The following is a 21,449-nucleotide window of genomic DNA, read 5'->3' on the forward strand; positions in this document are numbered from 1 at the left end:
AAGTGTAGGAAGAATGGAAGATTAGAATAACTGCAACAGTATTTTTCAAGATCTAAGGCTGACTCCTCTGACGCTGTTGAACCTGAGCAAAAGGTTCTTGTACTCAACCTTGCTCGACGCATATTTCTGCTCATTGTTGAAAACATGTCATTCAAAGTCCATTGGGAAGAAAACCAAAAATTCACCCTAAAGTCTGACATTAAAGGACGATATCTTTGCTATCATAAAGGTATATATAATCTAAACATCTACGTCAAACCTGAAGAACAGCAATGCTCAAACCACAGAGAACAATCAGTGCAACAATTAAGCAGAAATTCCAACTTGTTTCACATGTTTCTTTAATTAAAGCTGCAGCGTTATTGAAAAGATTTAGCAACTATCCAGTTAATTCCGAGAGTCTCATGTATGAAAATGAAGGTTTGGACAGTCAAAAAGTTTGGACACTCGAGCAGAGACGCGAGTCATCTTGGCAGTTGGCACCTACAGGAGTCGCAACGTCTTTTAGGAGCACTAGGCACATCACGATCCTGCAAACATTCAAATTAAAAAATCAGACTCTCTTGGAAGTGGATAGAGAGAGAGGTGCGTTTACTATGCGTCTTTGCCTACCTGCTCATCTATAAAAGCAATGTCCTCATTTTCAGAAGCAATGTCCTCTTTTTCAGAAGCTTTGTCCTCAACACGACCTTGATGATCCACCAGACCATCTACCAAAGGAATTTTGCATATTAGGGGCTGTAGGTTGTTTAGTTCCGTGGATCATTGTACCTGCACCTCTCTCCGAGATTGGAGCATCACATGATCATCCTATAAACATTCAATCAAAAACAGACTCTCTTGGAAGTGGACAGCGAGAGAAACATATGTGTTTAATATGTACCTTCCGAGGAGCACGAGAAGCAACTATATAGAAAGAACATAATATTTTAACCTTATTTTAATTATAAGATTATTAGCTTATTTGATACATTAATAAAATTTTAACATTAGACAAAAGGAAGAAAAATAGATCAAGAATTGATTACAAGTATTCATAATTTTTAATATTAAACAATCACTATGTTGTTTTCTCTTCCTCAGAATATAACTTGAAATTATTATTTTTTAAGTATGTGTATAAAATTCACTGCGATCAAATATTGCCATAACCAGTCCATGTGCTTTTTCTTGTACTTCTTCTTGATCTATTTCTAGCACCACGGGCAGTAGGTTTTTTGGTTCCACGGATCCTTGTACCATCATCTTCCTCTGAAACATCCACATGATCATTTTTGCTCCCAAATGCACACGCAAGTATACGTGATCATACAAGTAATATAGGATGTTTAAGTCCAGATATCATATCTACAGAGACTTAGATTTTATACTGTTCAACTAATTCAAACTTCGTTGTAACTATCTACGAAAGTAGCAATCAAAGTGTTTGTTGTGACTAAACTAAAACTGAAAGTAAACAATTGAATATGAGTGTTTTTGTGACAGAGAACTTGTAACGAAGAATGTAAGATTTATCAGATGAGAGAAAGTTCCAGGGTCATGGCTTTCGACAATCCAGTTGATGTTTTGGCAATTCTACCTATCTTATCTCCTAGGTTACTAGTTGACGGGTTAATTATAACTTTATGAGTATTTTCCGAGTTGCTCACAAGCTATCTATAACGCCTATATCCCTATGGTCGTCGAGGTAACGAAAGTGTTTACTTGTATTCAACTAAACAAGGCTCGATATTCCTATCCTAAGCGAATCGATTATTGAACAAGCCCTATTTAGTCTTATTACGCATGCAAATTCCCTATCCCTAGTCCAATTCACCGTAATACCCATACCTTAACCTAAGCTTTCGACTGATCCTAGACTTAGAAAACCGTATAAAGAATGTAAGATTTATACGCCATGAATGAGTAGAAGTCGAAACCGGTACCAAAGATTTCGAGCATTCCGGAATTTGACACTTAGAGGTTACACCGTTAAATACGGACCGTATTTCAAAATATGACCCGTATTTCAAAACGTATTTGGAATTTGAAAACTTCTAAAGTTGTAAAGCTTTCAACGGTATATAATGGGGTTAAACGGACATACGTCTGCAAAGAGTTACAATTTTACTCAAGAGGCGGGTAATTATTTCAAAATACTTTTCAAAATGAAAGTATTTTTCGAGTATTCGTCCATATCAAATCATTATTTTTCATTCCTTCAAGCCCTGTAACGATACCCTCCTCCATCATCAAGAACACCAAGGTAAGCCTATCTAATTATTTCATCTCAATTCTAACATATACTCTAATAATCTAAACAAGAAATCATCATTCCTAAACTAGGGTTTTCAAGAAAACCCATCTCAAGGTTCAAGATTCAAGATTTTGGAATTCTTCTTCAAAGATTCTGACTTTTCTTCAAGTTTTGGAGCGATTAAGGTATGTAGAGCTACTATCTACGTGTGGAAACATCATCGTTTCTTCCCACGCCTCATAATCCATAAATTATGATTCTCTACTAAAACTAGGGGTTTCTATACCATGTTCATGATAACCCTAGGTCCATGTCCATGATTATATTATGTATGAATTGTTATAATTCCATCATTAATCTATTTAGTCTTATTAATCCATGAAAACTCATATCCCGTATTCCATGGGTTCTTGCATGCATGTTTTTAAATAAAAATGCTTATTTCATGAATATCAAAAGTTTTCATGCAATGTTATATACTATGTTCATGCCATGACTCAAGATATATCAAATAATTTCATGAAACCATGTTTACAAGTTATTTCGTGAAATCATGATTACAAGACAAGTACAAGTTAATAAAAATCATGGAGCCAATTATAATGTTCATGTTTTTGGGAGTTGCATAGGAAGGCTCGGATAATTGTCGCCAAATTCCTTAATTTCACACTATCCATCGTGCACGTTTCCACCTTACAACCCTTAACGTATCCACGTGGTGATATCATTATGAAATGTTCTCCTACTCATGTTTTACTAGTTATATATATGTATCCACTCAGAATTCATGAATAATCTAGGCGCTCATGCTTATGTTCATGTCCGAATGTTATTCCATATCCCAGATTTCCGCCTTTACATACCAAGACATTCAATGTGCTACGTCCCCTTTTAGAGAGTACTTCACGATGCAGTATTGATTGACGACGGATTTGCTCGTTAGGACATTGCTCGTATCGCTTTTGGTGAGCCCCATCTCATTCGGGGTTGTGTCTTTACTTATTTATGTCAAATGCAGTATCTTGTCCCGCGAACAGTTTAACAGATTCATGTTAGAGGTTTCATAGACTAGTCGCAACTCATGGCTACATTACCATAATTCCGCATTCATGATATAATAATAATAATAATAATAATAATAATAATAATAATAATAATAATAATAATAATAATAATAATATTTTCAGACTTATGATTATTGAATTTCATGTTTTCACAATTCATGCATGTTTACTTTATATTCCGCATAAGTTCATGTCCCATGTAGACTCAGCAAGTTATGTGGTTCGCTCGGTCACATGCAGTAAGGCACCGAGTGCCGTGTTACGCCTAGGCCATGGTTCGGGGCGTGACATTCACAAGCCACAAATAGTGTTAAACTATTGGCCAAATAATCAAATAATTAAAGTCAAGAATAAATAAGCAACCCAAAATAAGGAAATTTAATCCATAGAAATTGTGCTTCCAACTATCATGTCTTTCGCCACAACCCTTTGTAAAAAATTTGGCTACTCGATTCTAGACGAAGAACAAGAATTCATGAATAATCTAGGTTGAAAAGGGGGCGACGCAAGTCTTAACAAAATCCAAAGACGTCATTTACAACTCATAAAACGTTATTTTCTGCTAAAATTTCTTCATCTCTTCACGTGCACACTTGGTTCTTCATTCTCAACCTCGATGCCTAGGTGTCAATTCCTGTTTTTTCGGTGCTTTTCTTCATCTCTCATCGTTTTGTCCCAACCTCGATCGACCGCACTCGTTTCTCATCATTTGTCCTCATTGTACATACACAAAACATACCAACATAAGCAGGAATACAACAATTCTATCATAGAAAATGCGATTGAAGTCCTAAGAATGAGAGGTAAAGTGATGCTAAAGATTGATATTTGTGCCAAATATCAATCATCCACATATGTACTCTTCCGAGAAGCAGCTCTAGCTCTTGTAGTTATCTGAGTAGCTCCCTTCAAAACCGGCTTCTCTATATCATACTCACTCTTGGACAAATGTCCATTAAAAGTTGAATTATTAAATTATTCATTAAAAATTGAGTGATCATTTTGCCATTCAATTCGTAAACACTACTCCTATAATTTTTTATAGTAAAAAGTATTGTATCTTATTAATAATGTTCCAGTAATTAAAATGAAATAAGACAAACAGACCACCGATGTGAATTTGGGTCTCCAACGATACATCCCCCAATTATAATAAACCAAGAATCGTAATTGGACTGCCTTTTTTATTCCATTTTCCCTCGCCCACGATTCTTGATTGCCTTTCACCTCTATTATTGGTTGAACTTATTACGTACTTAACATTTAGATTGTTGGGATCTCCAGGATTCCCTTCAAAACCCACCCATGGGTATCGATTACCATAGAGTTCATGTATCGTCACTGTATCATTAGGTAGTGTCATCAATACTACAACATTATAAATCAAACGAACCAGAAAAGGCCTCATCGGTGGCTCAAGGTTAAGACCACTAAAGCATTTGTTTTAGCCCACCAAGAGTTAAAGGCTCCTAAAATTTTGCTATTATTATATAACTAGTCATTGATACATGCTTATAGTTTATAGCTTTGTATGCAAAAAGTCAGTATCGTTGTCTTATTATATAACTTGAGAAAAGTTTTTCAAATTAATAAAATATTAGTCATTTGTTGCAATACAATACCTTGATTCTTGTTGTGAAGAATATTATTGGTGATACGAAAATTTAAGTAGTTTAATTCAAAGTTCTACTATCATTTAACTAAACACTTAAAAATTTGAAAATAAAATTTACTACATTCCTGATGTCCTGATTATATAAGGAAATAATGAACTTTTCTAAAAATTAATTTTAACTTTGTGATATATATAGTATTATTTAGTGGTTGTAAGATGAATCTTACCGAAGAATTAAAATTAATTGTAACTTGGAATATCGAAATTAAAGCTTGATAATATGGAAAGAAACTTTAATGCATTACTATGTCGCCAGACAAGTAAAAAAAATATTATATCAAAAAACTTGGAAATGGTATTAATCATATTATTATAAAAGTGGGAAGATCCTATTTTCACGCTCTCCCAAGTGAAAAGTTGAATTACCAAAATGTTCATATAAAATTGAATGACATTTTTACCCCTCATCTAAACATTATTTCTATAATATTTTTATATTACCAAATAGTAAATTGACCTAGTAAATAGACTAAATAAATGATTGAATGAAAAGTCATTAGCGTGAAGTTCTTATATCTCAAGCACGTACTACAGTGTCATTATTCGTATTGGGAGTTGCTCTCGCCAGTAATTATATATTGTGTCTATTCATTGTCACTGTCGGCTTTTTTTTTTTGCAAGAAGTTTTTGTAAAAGTTAAGTACATAGTTGAAATAAATATTTATGTCATGCTTAAACAAATTACTTTTCTTTATCATTAATGTACAATGTAACAAAATTAATTCACAAGAAATAAAAATCATATACTAAATGCAATATTGAGCCCTTTCATTACCTATAATACTCTCCAAATCAAGAAATTGAAAGTACTTAAATGCACTTAAGTGAGGTTCATATACTCTACAGTTTCAAGCAAATGAAGAGACTATATCATCATTATATATGTTGAATCAGAAGCAAGAAGGAAGAGCCATATGTGTCTAAATATTTATAATTTTTTTTTATATTTATAAAATTTTGATTTGATGTATTTGGTGATCCAGTTTGTTTGCCCATTGTTCCGACTATTTGTCCAGTGGAGTATGTAGTTATGTTTTCTTCCTTCATGCTTATCATGTACGCATACTACTTGAATTTGTCTGTATATCAACATGATCCTCTGATTTCCTTGATCAGTTGGTTTGTTTTCCAATTAATTAATGCTTTAAATGGTGTTATTCGATTTAGGGTTGTGATGCTTCCATCTTACTTGATGAGACCCCTTCAATCGAGAGTGAGAAGACTGCCTTGCCAAATCTTGGTTCAGCAAGAGTTTATGGAATCATAGAAGATGCAAAGAGAGAAGTGGAAAAGCTTTGTCCCGAGGTGGTTTCTTGTGCTGACATACTTGTCGTCGCAGCTCGAGATGCATCAGCTGCTGTACGTTTACATAATTTGTTTCCCAATATTTTTCTAGACCACAATAAATAAACCATTACACCGATCACCGGTTAAATTAAGGCGTATATAGTATTATACTATAAAAATGAATTAGTAATCCTATGCAAAAAACAATATCAGTGGGAGGCCCGTCATGGACAGTAAAACTTGGAAGGAGAGATTTAACCTCGGCAAGTAAGAGAATTGCAGAAACAGATCTTCCAAATCCTTTTGACACTCTGGATAGACTTATTTCTAGCTTACAGCAACGGACTTGACACATGTTGACAACAATAAATTTTCCGACACAAATTTTCCGAGATGATTTTAAATCGAGAAAGAAAGAAGAGTCAAGAAAGAGAAGAGTTTTTATTCGGACAACACAAAGTAATTGCTTTTCCCGAAGCTGAAACTAAAGCTGTGTTTTTCCATCTTTTCTAGAATGGAACACGTGTAGAGCACATCCACCTTCCAATAGTTATTTGATGGATTAAAACCGTTGGATCATTGAACACTCCAAAATGGAAATATCTAGGAAGGTCACGTGATTTGTAGACAAATTTGTTATGTACTATCCAATAGATTTAGGACAGGTGTACAAGGGCCCATGTAAATTTTATTTACTGTTTTCTCTTCACATGGTTTGTATATATACATCAAAGGTACATGAATAAAACACACAGAAAATTATCCTATCATTTTCAGCAAATTTTATCGACACAAGAGACATGGTCGCCTTGTCAGGTGATCCAAATATTAACATTTATGTTTATCATTCAAAATTCAAACAGTAACATAAAATTTTATAGGAAATTAATCTGCTCTTTGATCTCCAGGGGCTCACACAATAGGCCAAGCACAGTGTTTTCTATTCCGTGATCGGATTTATGGCAATGGAACAGACATTGATGTCAGTTTTGCAAGCACTAGAAAACGTCAATGTCCTCAAGAAGGAGAGAACGGAAATCTTGCACCTCTTGATCTAGTTACACCAAATCAATTAGATAACAACTACTTCAAGAACCTCATCGATAAGAAAGGTCTTCTTCAATCAGACCAAGTTCTTTTTAGTGGAGGTTCAACAGATAGCATTGTTTCTGAATACAGTAATAGTCCTCGAGCTTTTTCATCCGTCTTTGCTGCTGCTATGATCAAAATGGGAGATATCAGTCCCCTGACTGGTCAAAATGGAATCATAAGAAAAGTTTGTGGCAGTGTGAATTAGTTCTTCCATGTATTATTATCTCCCTTAATTGTTCTAAAAGAATATGTTGGATTTTGTATTATTATACAACTACATATTTGTATGTTTGATGTATCGAAGTGTAATCTCTTTTATTCTTTTCTTTGTTATGTAAGACTGATGTACTTTTTCTTGTGCAAATAAAAAGTTGTGTCATGTTTGGTGCAATGCTTCATTTACTTCCTCTTTTTTAACCTTTACCTTTCTTATACATCTCTACTAATCGATCTGTGTACTTATTTCTCTAAAATAATGGAGTAGTCTAAGCTTTGACAATCATAAAGTCAGACCCTCAAAATTTGAGATTATGATTGTCCATTTATTACATAATATTCATTTACATAATATTCATTATGTAATAAAATAATACTAATCTTTGCCTGCATGAAAAAGATTCAAATATTGTCCATCAATTAGATGAAAGAAATTTATTGAGCTCAGAGGGCATATCACATTTAAATCAAACTTCAATTTGCCTACAAGTTTCTTTTAGACATCCTTAAACTAAGCTTCTTTTATACATTGGTAATGCATAAGTTTTTCCTTGCATTTTCTCCTCATGGTTGTTTCCTTTTAGTTTGGTTAATATGATAGTACAATTTTGGGTGATGGGATATGGATAGTTTGTTTTTTTTATTCGCAATCTAATTAATTCTACAATATGCTGGCTAGCTGGAAAAATATCTTTTGTATAAGCATTGCTTTTTGATTTTTGGGTTCTGACATAATAATTCTTTGATTAAACGATTATTTTAGTCTCAATAAACTATTGTTTAGGTTGTTATCTTTTTATCTTCCGTATTTTCATGTCGATTTTTAAAGTTTCTCGGCTTATTATGGAGTGTTATAAGCGTGTAATTTAACTTTATTCGTTATTTCATTAAAAAGATTTGTATGCAATTGAAAAAAAATATAAGATGATGAACTGAAAATCTTGTTCATACAATAATAGAGCAAAAACCAGAAGACAAAATAGTAATACGAAGTTAAATTACAAGATCATATTTATTTCATGCTCTACATGGTAAACGTCCTACCATCTCTTGGTACTTCGTAAATTCTTTTCATCTGGCTAAATATTGGTGGTCGATTTTACTTTTTCTATACTTGCGCTTACCTGACGAATTAGTTGATACGTGCAAAAATTGTCATAGACACTATAAATTATAAAACTCATATGTATAAATTCCACAAACTTTTGCATTTATTTAAGCTTGCCTTAACTATGGTGATGTAGAAAGTAGTGCAATGAAAAAAATCCACCTTGTATGGACTTCTAAGAATACAATCTAGTTGTGGGAACCGTTGAGTATGTCGACCAGGGGCAAAGCTACAATGTTAAAGGGGAATTCGGCCGAACCCAGTAGCTTTTGAGTAGACCCTATATTTTTACTATAGAAAAACAATAAAGGTAGCTACTATTATTTACTTGTGAATCCATACACACAAATAAGCGGACGATTCAGTGGTAATGCAGAGGCTAGAGAAGCTCTCTCTTTCCAGAGATGTGGGTTCGAAACCCCACCAGTGCTTCTCTTTTTGCTATTATACGGAATTTCTTTTAACATTTTATATTTTAAAAACAAAATATAAAATTGACAAATCAATAAGCAAAAAGCAAACCGAATTCTCCCGATACTTGCTGCTACCATTCTTTTTCATCGTTTTCTTTCACAAAGACAAACCCAAAATTAGATTTTCAAAATATATTAAATACTGATACTTGTTCGTTAGTTTGATGGTTGTTATCGGGAGTGGCTCAAGAGTGAAGCTAGTAAAACCTTTGCTTTAGTCCCCCAAACTTTTGAGGCCCCAAAATTTTTACGGATGAATTTTATGATTTTATTTTTCTTAGACAATATTGAATGATTGTAAAAAGAAGTACAAAACTTATATAATAAAAGAAGGAAAAAAATTATCTACTTTGTGTCTCCGTCTCTGATGTCTACTTTGTGTTTACTTCGCCTCAATCACAAACTAGTTACAGTCAACAATATGAATCCTCTATATGTATATATTCGACTCTATTCAGCGCACGTTGAGTACCACATAAATTGAAATTATCTTACTCACACCACTAGAATAATGGATTATAAAGGAAAGATGTTGCATCAAACTTTCTGGTGGTTGCATAAGTACTTTTGAACACTGTTTTTGCTCCATATGCAGTACTATGTTTACTGACTGCCGAGCCCACTGCTTCCTTCAGACGCAAAGAGCTTAAAATGCTTACCTGAGTTGATATGGAGGACGGCGAAATGTAACAGTATTACAACCTGAGAAGTAATGACACCCGATTTTCTTAGCACATCACTGAACTTGAAACCAATCAAGGTTCTAACAAACCCATTATGAAAATAAATAAAATTCAAAGAAAAGGAAGACGAATAAATGAGAACAGACAGAGTGCACCAACCTTTTATCACTATGCTTTTGAAGCTGGGCTAGCGAAACAGCAATTTTAGCACCGACGCTGGCATTATTTTTCACGAGTGCAATGTCTGAAACTTCATTAAAGAACTCGAAAGATGGAATAAACTGAAGGCAATGAATTAATTCAGGTGGCAATGTGGAAATGACATAATAATTTGTTGTGAAATTTCTTTTTCTCCATCCAGACTTCTTCAATGAATGATCTGACAACTAAACATCATATAGCAACAAAGGATACTTGACGCTAGAGATGCTCCACCGGTGAGTTGATTAACCCTTGCAAGCAAGAATGGAGTTTCAGCATTGCCGGTAATCTTCTTCTCTCTGGGTTTGCATTTCCACCCCAACATTAATATGTTAGAAGTATTTGGAAAATCAGCAATCAAGTTGCAAAGAACCATGTGCTTCCACAAATAAGAGGATTCAGCAGAATACTTACCGTGCTTCTTGGAGTGCTTGCTGTATTGCCGACTCAATCAAACTTCCAGAAGCAGAATGCTCCCTTGGAATGGGGACTGCTATCAACATTCCACTCTTCCGCCCAAGTCTTATGTTCGCATCTAAAGTCAAAAGGTAGAGAATACAAGTGAAACTGTAAGTATTTAACGAGTAAATGAATGAAGGATCAAGTAGGTTCAGGGCTGCTTGCCAATAACTCGAGCACAATGTTCTGGTGATTCTACTCGAGCAGGTGCCTAAGTTTTATGGCAAAAGATAACCAATTAGAAAACATGATGTAACGTTCATTATAAATATAATTAAGAAAAATAAGATCTCGTGTTAATTGAAATTATATGAGACTGCTCACAAGTTATCCAAACATTCCAAAAGAACAGAAGTAATCTATTCACCTACACTAACTAGTATGAAATCACTTTCTTCTAAACCGTACATCATTCCAAATAGTCAAGGGAATGAAAATTTTTGAAAAAGAAAAAGAGACCATGTCAGTGTCTGGTCTGGTGTTGATGGCAATGTTGTCAAAGGCGCGCTTATGCCCTGAAGCGAAGCGCAAAACATGTTGAGCGCTTCGGCTAGCGGGCGCTTCAGTGTCGTATCAAGGCTCTAAAGCATTTTTTTTCTTGCCAATTTGCGTAATTCTTAAGAGGCAACACTATAATTGATATTTCATTTTATCGTAATTAATTTTCTCTTTCTTCGTCCATATATTTGTTATTCATAATAATTATTAGTCTTGGACGACACATACATATCTGAATTTTGTTTTTCTCCATTTGCACCTTGCTTCATTAAAGCCCTATTTGCACTAAAAGCCCCAACAGACCTTAGAGCTTTTTTGCGCTTTTCGCCTTTGATAACACTGGTTGACGGCCATCACATTTCAACATGTAACAAAGTTTGATCCCTTTTTCTATACCTCACTCTTTCACAGTACAGTATAGCAATTTACTCCCTCCATTTCATTTTATATGGCAGTGTCACTGGGCAACGTGTTTAAGAAAGAACGGAAGACTTTTGACACATAAAAAGAACGGAAGACTTTTGACACATAAACTGAATATACAGACCATACCAAAGGTAGTCTTAGAACTTGTGGTCTTAAAATGCCATGACATTCCTATCGCTCTAAGAGTATGTCATTAGGGTAAAATGAGAAGTTTAAAATTAAAGAGTTCCAATATACAAATGTTTCATTCTTTTTCGAACATACCAAAAAGAAATGTGTGGCATATAATGAAAAGAGGGAGTACTACATAAGAAACCATAAGTTAAGATAATTCCATCACCAGCATAAGTTGGTCTACTGTTCATATATTGGGAGGGTTTCTGTGACTGTTTTAATAGTCCACTTTCTTTGTTCAATGAAACTTGTAAACAACGCTACTATCGCGATTGCTCGCATTTTAAAGTGAGTATATAAAGATCTACTTATCAAGAGCCTGACAAGGCAACTCTTGAAACATTGAGCGATAAACCATACTCCAGATACTATTATAAGCTATATGGCTCTCTCACTTTACTCTTTCTACGTCTCCTCATTTATCCTTAGCCAAGACAGAACATAACACATTCTGGCATATCCGTTCTTTGAAATTTTAATTTCCACAATCAAAGCCATAAATAGGCTTTTAGGTTTGAGAACGTGACGACATTTTCCCTAAACATTGCTATGTATCCTCCATTCTTTAAACCTTTTGTAAGTGTAGGCAATTTGGTTTCCAGGTTTTAGCCTGAAATACTAAAGAACGGATGCCAGAAGAGGGATGTAAAACTGTTGCTCCAATTTTAAAAAGTCAAATGGTTTCAACAGAGTATCATAGAATAATCATTCTGAAGCTCCTCTCTACAGTTGGAACTTAGTGCATCCGTGTCCTCTTTTACATCTTGTGGAACAAATGATGTACTAATGTAAAAACATCTTTTCTATCTTTGAGTGGATCAGCAGTTGGAAAGGGGATCTATATGATTGAAACATATAACAAGAGTTAAAAATAGGATTAATGAAGAAATGTGAACCTTGCAGCCACTGGGTTGTGTGAAGAAAGCAGGGAACTCATTGGTTTTATAAGCTGCAACAGTAACTCGTTGAGTTTCCTGTAGGTCAAGATAGGAAAAAGAAGTGTTGAATTTCCAAGTCATCTGTTATCATATTGAATAGATCTGAAGTTAGACAAGAAAGTTGGTACAAACCAAATATTCAAGCGTTCGAGGAATATCTAGTATCGATTTTACACCAGCGGAGATCACAGCTACAGGAGTATTTCCAAGCTCAGTAAGATCAGAAGAAATATCCATTGCTGTAAAATAAAATAAATGCATAAGAACACTCTATTCCCACATAATATGGGGGCCAACATTGGATAAACCAAGAATAGGAATGTGCCAGACTTTGATACCATGTGAGAAATAAAGACACAGGAGAAATTAATTAAAAAAAAGGGCAGCCCGGTGCACTAAGCGCCCGCTATGCGCGGGGTCCGGGGAAGGGCAAGACCACAAGGGTCTATTGTACGCAGCCTTACCTTGCATTTCTGCAAGAGGCTGTTTCCATGGCTTGAAATTAATAATCTTAAGAAAATGGACCTCAGGTACCAACCTCGAAAGGTAGCTTATGCGGTGAAAGTTGACATAACCCTGTAAGGAGGTAACCATTCATTCCCTCAACCTATGTGGACCTACACTTCTTACATCCCTCCTCTGCACGTCTATTCTGGACATTTGGACCGCGGATAACAGGTAAACCAAGAATAGGGATGGTACTGACTCTGATATCATGTTAAGAAAATGGCCATTGATTCTAACTTTGAAAAGCTAGCTCGTAATGTAAGGACTGCCCTACCCAAGATCATTTAAGAAGAAAACAGTCCATAGTAATGGAGACATTCTAAGCACCTCATATTAACCAGGTCTGCGGATATAGCACTTTTGCCATTTACAGAAGTTGAAAATCATTATTGAGCCAATATTTGGAACTAATAAGTAAGATAATCATCTGAAGAAACTCTACGTTACTCCTGGTAACAGGTTGGAGATGAACACCCTAACCTAGCGCCATTCATGCTTTATTCATATTGATGACACTACTGTCTACTTACCAGTCTGTACACTAGAATGTCCTTGACATGCATCTTGTTCTCCATTCTTAATTTTATTTATAAATCAAATATTTGTTTGCCAACTATCTCAAAGCAATTTGGCAAGCTATCATTCTAATTAAAAAATCAGATGCTACAAAGCAAAATGCATATTTCTAGCATCACCACGAAAACAAAGCACCAAAGCACATATATAAGCAGTGATTTACTCACTGTTCTCTCCATGTCTATGAACTCCTCCAACACCACCAGTGACAAATACTGGAATACCGACCTGCAAGATACAGTAGATTTTTTGTTGCAAAAGATCCGGATGACATCACAAAGACCAAACAAATTACTAGAGAAATCCGATTTGAATGCAATTGTCACCATTGAAGCAAGATACATTGTTGCAGAGACAGTAGTTGCCCCATTCTCCCTGCCTGCCATCTAGAACAAAAAATACAAGAAAAAATAACTTAGAGAAAACTTAATCTGACAGCTTTGTGGCAGCTTCCCAAGAATATTTGGTACGATCCTGGTAGATATCCCAACATATGCTTCGGACCTTTTGAAGGGGGAAACTTAAAGATGAAGCATATATCTAGCCTTCTATGGCTTAAAACACATGAATGACAGCAGATGCCAGTCAGAGACAAAAGGTAGAACCAAATACAACAGTGCATGCCAAATTCTGTTACTTATGTGCAAATATTTACCATTCAACAGATATGCAAAAGAACTAAAAATGTTTTAAAAGTAAACCTTTATTAGACTTAAAAGTCACACTTCCTCAAAATACTTAAAATTGTGGTAAAAGCATGAATAATCAATTAAAAAACACATTTTGTTATAAAATAAAAACTGTCTTCCTAGAAATATTTGGAACTGTAACAAGGGCTTGTTAAACAAATAAACATAAGATAGTGCAAGCTGTGAAGGAGTATACTTGTAAGCTTATATAGTCATCAAGCACATAATTCTGCCAGCATACATTACAAAACAAGCTATGGGCATGCTATTTTCTCTAGGTCCATGAAGCTTTTTCATGTCACATCTCGAAATATCCACACACACATATATTTATGTATTCTTCGAGCTAGTGAAATTTAAGTTTCAGCAGTCAAAACAAATATTTTAACAAATATGATAAAGGCAAATAAGATATAATTGCCCAGATTAAGTAACATAGTTTGCAATTAACTTACAACAAGTGCAATGTCTCTACTAGCAGTTTTTCGAGCTTTGCTCCCAAGACGTGCTAGAATCTCTAGTTCTTCTGTAGTCAAGCCTACCATAAAGAATACAATTCATGTTAAAACATTTGACATGCTACTATAATTTCCCTAGTTAAAAGAAAGTTAACACATGAGTAAGACAATTCCGAAAAAACCTAAGGTCGTGCAAGTATTTCAAGTTTTATCATTTCAGAGGTTCACAGATTTGACTAGAGTATCAGATAAAACTTGACAAGCAGATGACGATCAGTCCATTTTAGTTAGTAATGATGTCAACATTCTGGAGATCCCGTGCTATCATTCTTGAATTTTGTCACGAAGTGTAAGTTTAACAAATAATTTATCAAAGATTCAAAGCTGCTATAGAACATGACGTTATGGAATCAATTAAACAAGATGGAAATGGTTCACAGCAGAGAAGCATAGATGCTCTGAAAAAGGTTACTTTCCATGCCAAATTGCTCATCTTCACATTCCATTTCAAAAATATTTCAATTGCTCATCTTCACATTGAACAACAGAAACTGGCAAGACTGGCATGCTGATATCATATGTTTACAAGAATCTAAACTGGAAGGGGAGGTTAAAGAGATTATCAAAGATCTTTGGGGAGGTAGATGGGTAAAATTTGCTTGTCTAGAGGCTAGTGGCACTAGAGGGGGAATTTTAATGTTATGGGACAGTAGAGTGTGGAAAGGGGAGACTTTGGAGATTGGTGCATATACTTTATCTTGCAAGTTTGTGGCACTCCTTCAAGATTTTGAATGTTATATAACTGGAGTATATGCGCCAAACAGTAGAGCAGAGAGGGAACATGTGTGGGATGAAATTGGGGCAGTTCGGGGTCTAATGGAGGGGCCTTGGGCTGTTTGTGGTGATTTTAGATTTCCTTCTGAAAAAATGAATTGCAGAAGAAGAACCCCTGCCATGGAAGAATTCTCAGATTTTATAGAAGATATGGAATTGGTAGATCCCCAGCTGGAAGGAGGGTGTTACACATGGTATAAGGGTGACAATTGTAGAATAGCATCCAGAATTGATAGGGTGTTAATTTCTAAAGAATGGGATGACAAGTTCAGAAATATCAAGCAGTCACTGTTGCAAAGACTGGAATCTGATCACTTTCCAGTCTCACTTCAGTGTGGAGTGTGGGGATACAACAAGTCTTACTTCAAATTTGAAAACTGGTGGTTGAACACTGAAAGGTTTGTGGAAAGAATCAGGGATTGGTGGAATTCTTTTGTCTTGAAGGCAAACCTGATTACATTATGGCTTGCAAGTTCAAAGCTTTAAAAGCCAAGCTGAAAGAATGGAGTAGAACAAGCCAGGGAAACTTGGGATCACAAAAAACACATATTTTGAGTCAACTAGCAACTCTAGATGCTGTCCTAGAGAATAGGGTGTTGACAGAAGATGAATCAATACTGAAAGCATCGCTGTTGATGGATTATGAGGAGTATTTAAAAAATGAGGAAATAGCTTGGAGGCAAAGATCAAGGGCTCTTTGGCTCAAAGAAGGGGATAGGAACACCAGCTTCTTTCATAAGGTGGCCAATGCACATAAGAGAAGTAACAACATTGATCAATTGATGATTCAAGAAGAAACTGTGGAGGATCCAGAAAGAATTAAAGGGGAAATTATTGATTTCTATGAGAGGTTGTACACTGAATCAATTGGTTGGAGACCTTCATACAATCCTTTCAACTGTCCAGTGATCAATGAGGAAGAAAAAGTTGCTTTACAGGGAGAATTTGATGAACAGGAGGTGTTCTCATGTCTGAAAATGTGTGCCATGGACAAAGCTCCTGGCCCTGATGGGTACACAATGGGCTTTTTGATCAAATGTTGGGAAATTCTGAAGCTAGATATCATGGCCACTTTTAACAACTTTCACTCTCAGGGAGTTTTTGAGAAAAGCTACAATGCAACTTATATAGCCCTAATTCCAAAAAAAACAGGTGCCAAGGAGTTGAGAGATTTCAGACCCATCAGTCTTATAGGTAGTGTCTATAAACTAATTTCTAAGGTGTTAACGAAAGATTGAAAAGAGTTATAGGCAAGCTGGTGGATGTTCAACAAGTGGCATTCATTAAAGATAGACAAATAATGGATGCAATTCTAATTGCCAATGAAGCAGTGGACTCAAGAATCAAACAAGGCAAGCCAGGAATCTTATGCAAATTAGACATTGAAAAGGCATATGATCATGTCAACTGGGAATTTTTGCTGAAGGTGCTCGCATGTATGGGTTTGGAGAAAAATGGATCTGGATTAGATTCTGCATTTCAACTGTCAGATTCTCAGTTCTTATCAATGGCTCTCCTGAAGGTTTTTTCCCTGCACATAGAGGGTTGAGACAGGGGGATCCTTTGTCTCCTTTTTTGTTTATACTGGTCGTGGAGGGCTTGAATAACATGATAAAAGTGGCAAGAACAAATGACTGGATCAAAGGTTTTGAGGTTGCCACAAGTGCAAATGTAAATGCCAACATGGAAATCACTCATCTACAGTATGCAGATGACACCCTGATCTTTTGTGATGCTGAAGAAGAGCAACTGAGGATTTTGAGAGTAATTCTGGTACTGTTTGAAGGGATTTCTGGGTTACACATTAATTGGAGAAAGAGTCACATATATCCAATTAATGATGTGAATAATATGGAGGAATTGACCAGGATTTTAGGTGGAGAAGTAGGGGAACTGCCAACTACTTACTTGGGCATGCCTTTAGGAGCCAAATCAAAGTCCTTGAATATCTGGAACCCTGTGATTGAAAAATGTGAGAAAAAGCTATCCAGGTGGAAGTCACAATATATATCTCTAGGGGGCAGAGTCACACTTATAAATTCAGTTCTGGATGCACTCCCTACCTATATGATGTATGTTTTTCCCATCCCTGTTGGAGTGATTGAAAGACTAGACAAGATCAGGAGGGACTTTCTCTGGAAGGGTGATCAAGATAAAAAGGTTTTCCATTTAGTCAAGTGGGCTAATGTTCTACTGGGGAAGAAGCAGGGAGGACTAGGTATCAGAAATTTAAAGCTGCAGAGCAAAGCTTTAAGACTTAAATGGTTATGGAGGTACTCACATACACCTCAACCATACTGGGGAAGAATGATCAAAGCAAAATATGGGGAAGAAAATAAGTGGATGACCAAGGAGGTGCACACCCCTTATGGTGTCAGTTTGTGGAGATCCATCAGAGCTCTTTGGCCTTTCCTGTGTAACCATTCCACCATTAAGGTGAGTAATGGCCACAAAACTTCTTTTTGGGAGGACAAATGGTTGGGAAACACTAGTCTAAAGGAATTATTTCCTGTCATTCATGGGCTGGCAGTAAATCAACACAAGAAAGTAGCTGAGGTATGGGACAATCATGGATGGAACCTTCAGTTCAGGAGAAACTTCAATGACTGGGAAATCAACACACTGACAGAGTTTTTCAGGCTACTAGAAGAGTTTAAAGGCATACAAGAAGGTGCAGATAAATTGAGGTGGAAAGAAGACAGCAAAGGCATTTACAAAGTGAGCACAGCATACAAATTTTTGAACCAGAGTAACCAGCAGGTGCAACTTTGGCCTTGGAAGCACATTTGGAAAGTGAAGGTACCATTCAAAGTTGCATGTTTCACATGGTTGTTGGCAAGGGAAGCAGTACTGACTCAAGAAAACCTAAAAAAGAGAAAATTCTCTCTTTGTTCCAGATGTTACTTATGTGGTGAAGAGGGTGAGACAGTCAACCATCTATTTTTACATTGTCGGATCACAATACAGCTTTGGAGGATCTTTGTGAATCTCAGGGGCATTGTCTGGGTAATGCCAAATAGGATTACTAATCTACTCCATATTTGGGAGGAGGCAGGAACAGAAGCCTCAGACAGAGATAGATGGAGGATTGTCCCAGCTTGCATTTGGTGGACAATATGGAAAGAGAGAAATTCACGATGCTTTGAAGACAGTAGTAGTGATGTACAAAAGATCAAGCTAAATTGTGTCAAACTTTTTTGTTTTTGGTGCAAGCAGATTTACTTTGAGGAGAGACTGATTCCATAACTGAAATCCTAGGCTCTTGTTAGATTTTCAGAGTTTTGGATCAGCTTCCTCCCTTTTGCTGTAAATATGGTTCCAGTGCAATCTATGCACTGATCAAGTCAATATATACCAATGTTACATTTTCAAAAAAAAAAAAAAAAAGGTCAAAACTTTCAGACAACGGTCAGTCACTCATGGAATATACATCATCCATATGCCGGTGCTGAAATATGATTGAGCATAGAAGTCAATGTACATAAAAGTAGCAGTGTATATTTTGAAGAAACATTAGTACTTTGTAAAATAGTCCATTTCGTCCGTAAGAGAAAGATGTTAGAGTTAAAGCACTCATCAATTTAATTTAGCTACCAAAAGTCGAAAGTTAGTATGGCTGTGGAAAATTGATAAACAGATAAAACTAGACAACTTGGTCTCTGTTGATAGTTAAGATTTCATATTAAGAAGCCAAGAACAAAGAGGTTGATATTTATTGCAGATTACTCTTACTCGAGCACCACCAGAGTGCCATGAGGTATTTGGACACTTCAAGTTCAGGAGAGATGTGATGAACTTAAGAATTCTAGAAATCAACCCCACTTTCGTGCAATCTACCTCCAACCAAGAAATGAGAAAAGAGAAGATTAGGATAAAGGAAAAAGAAGAAAAGAAGTCTCAGATAAACACCTATGCATGGTACGCCATCGAGAATAGCAATAGTGGCAGGTACAGCTCCATTCTCCCTCACAATGACCTCCAACTCTTTCGCTGTCTCAAAATTTTGAGGATACGACATTCCTGGAAACAGCAAAAGAAGCCATAGTTGGAACTACTATCAATAGAACAAACATAAGAAAGTAATATCATCTCCTTAAGACTAACTAATTTGATACATGTAAGGTTAAGTAAGGCCAACTACTGAAATGCATTGTCGCAAAGTTAAGTCTTTGCTCAGCCTGCCAGTATGTTCAACGTACAATAAGCGCCCACAATAGATGAGGTAACTCATTGATCATTCAAGTAACCCGTTATTTTTGCTGTATAAATGTAAAGCAGAATTCTCCATCTTTTGTTTCTCTATTTTATTTCGGAGAGCGGGGTACGGGGAGGAAGAATGGAGATCAGGGGCACACCTAGTGCATAAACAGTCTGTTCACCAGACCCACAGCTTGCAGCTCCAAATTTATATATGTATATACGTGAAGATCCATTAAAAGATGGTAAATATTAAGAAAACTGAGAACTGCTTCAACAGAGCAGTGGATGCATGGACCTTTGCTCCTCAAGCCAGTTAGAACTCCGAAACCATTGACATCTCATCCCACAACTGCCCCTCATGGAGATCAAGTAAATTTTATTTCTAAAATTTAGCTTAACAGCATCACCTCTCATTCATATTTCCATTACATTCTTTTTTCAACTTCCTGGTAAAGTACAACATTATGCTTTAGATTGTAATAATAATTAGCATATAACTTTTTCTTTTTTTGATAAGCCAAGAATTCCTGATGGCCAGTGGTACACAGTTTGAAACTCAATGGATAATGGGCCCGCCCCTCCACTCTTCTCCACGATGCCTAGTGCACATAGTATGAAACTCAATGAACAATGGGTTTGCCCCTTTACTCTTCTCTACGATAGCACAGTTTGAAACTCGAGAGATAATGGACCCACCTCTACTCCTCTCCACTTAAATATATGGCTTTTGCCCGCGCGCCGGAGTTTAAACCCCTAACCCAAACATCACAAGTTACGCTCTTACCACTAGTACAAATTACTAGTACATAATTTCCCTCCATTTTTTTTTTTTACTAATAACACATAGCAAACGATAATAATTGAGCAAGGAGGTTAAAATCTTCCCATACCATGAGATATTATCGTTGATTCCAATGCGACAATCGGGCTTCTATGTTTTAATGCTTCGGAAACCTCCGGAGATATCTTAATCCACCCCAAATTTTGACCAGCCTATAAAGGATGAACATGTAAGTCAAAAAAAAATAAAAAATAAAAAAAGGCATTTGCAATTTCATTGGTACTCCGCAATCTAAAATCCTGCTTTGGAAAAAGGGTAATCACTAGTATTCCCTCGTCCCAATTTATGTGAGTTTGGCCGGGCACGAAATTTAAGAAGGTATAAAAATGGAAAGTTTAAAGTTATATATTGTATATAGAAAAGTGTCTTTTTTTTGACAGGAAAGAGCGTCGGGAGTAAGAGAGAGTTTAGTGGTACCTTAGAGGCAGAAGCTGCTGAAGTAAAGTGTCTACTAAGGATTGCTAATCTAGAATTAGGTGAAGAAGCCATAAATGATTAAATAACTTCGGTTTTTGCAAAAATAGTACAATACGATAAGTTTCAGGCTAGATTTATGATTTGCAAATGGTCGAGTACTAGCAGTGTCTTCAACTCCGACGAGTAAGCTGACAAGTGAACTTGCGTTGATACCGTGCTCCTGAATTAAAAAGTGTCTAATTTTCAATGAATTTTGAAATACTGGCTACTTTTTAAAAACCGGCCTGAAAAGTGGCTACTATATGTACAATTTTTACAAATTTATCAACTCTGGGCCAACTCTCTCGCAACTCAACTAAATACACGGGATAATTGACCCTGGCAATCTCATCCGTGC

At 35.9% G+C, this 21,449-nt stretch overlaps 2 protein-coding genes across 3 annotated transcripts; one reads left to right on the plus strand and one right to left on the minus strand.

Moving 5' to 3' along the window:
• The first annotated feature begins 7,057 nt into the window (after positions 1–7,057).
• On the plus strand, positions 7,058–7,721 carry LOC132058244 (lignin-forming anionic peroxidase-like). Its single transcript, XM_059450797.1, has 2 exons — positions 7,058–7,078; positions 7,171–7,721. Exons 1-2 carry the CDS (start codon positions 7,063–7,065, stop codon positions 7,557–7,559), a joined length of 405 nt encoding a protein of 134 aa, XP_059306780.1. The 5' UTR covers positions 7,058–7,062; the 3' UTR covers positions 7,560–7,721.
• A 1,934-nt stretch (positions 7,722–9,655) lies between these two features.
• Positions 9,656–21,407, minus strand: LOC132056199 (pseudouridine-5'-phosphate glycosidase-like). Of its 2 annotated transcripts, XM_059448287.1 has the most exons (13): positions 21,053–21,407; positions 20,685–20,787; positions 19,504–19,614; positions 14,758–14,840; positions 13,940–13,999; positions 13,781–13,841; positions 12,663–12,769; positions 12,489–12,566; positions 10,660–10,705; positions 10,450–10,570; positions 10,249–10,334; positions 9,994–10,078; positions 9,656–9,853 (listed from the first exon to the last, which is right to left on the minus strand). In XM_059448287.1, the coding sequence occupies exons 1-13, from the start codon at positions 21,122–21,124 to the stop codon at positions 9,847–9,849; spliced, it is 1,020 nt and encodes a 339-aa protein (XP_059304270.1). In that variant the 5' UTR covers positions 21,125–21,407; the 3' UTR covers positions 9,656–9,846. The 2 variants fall into 2 exon arrangements, with proteins under 2 accessions (XP_059304270.1, XP_059304271.1); XM_059448288.1 differs by lacking the exons at positions 20,685–20,787; positions 21,053–21,407 and adding an exon at positions 19,950–20,139.
• Positions 21,408–21,449: the final 42 nt, after the last annotated feature.

Source organism: Lycium ferocissimum, chromosome 5, assembly GCF_029784015.1.
Source record: "Lycium ferocissimum isolate CSIRO_LF1 chromosome 5, AGI_CSIRO_Lferr_CH_V1, whole genome shotgun sequence".
Taxonomy (NCBI): Eukaryota; Viridiplantae; Streptophyta; class Magnoliopsida; order Solanales; family Solanaceae; genus Lycium; species Lycium ferocissimum.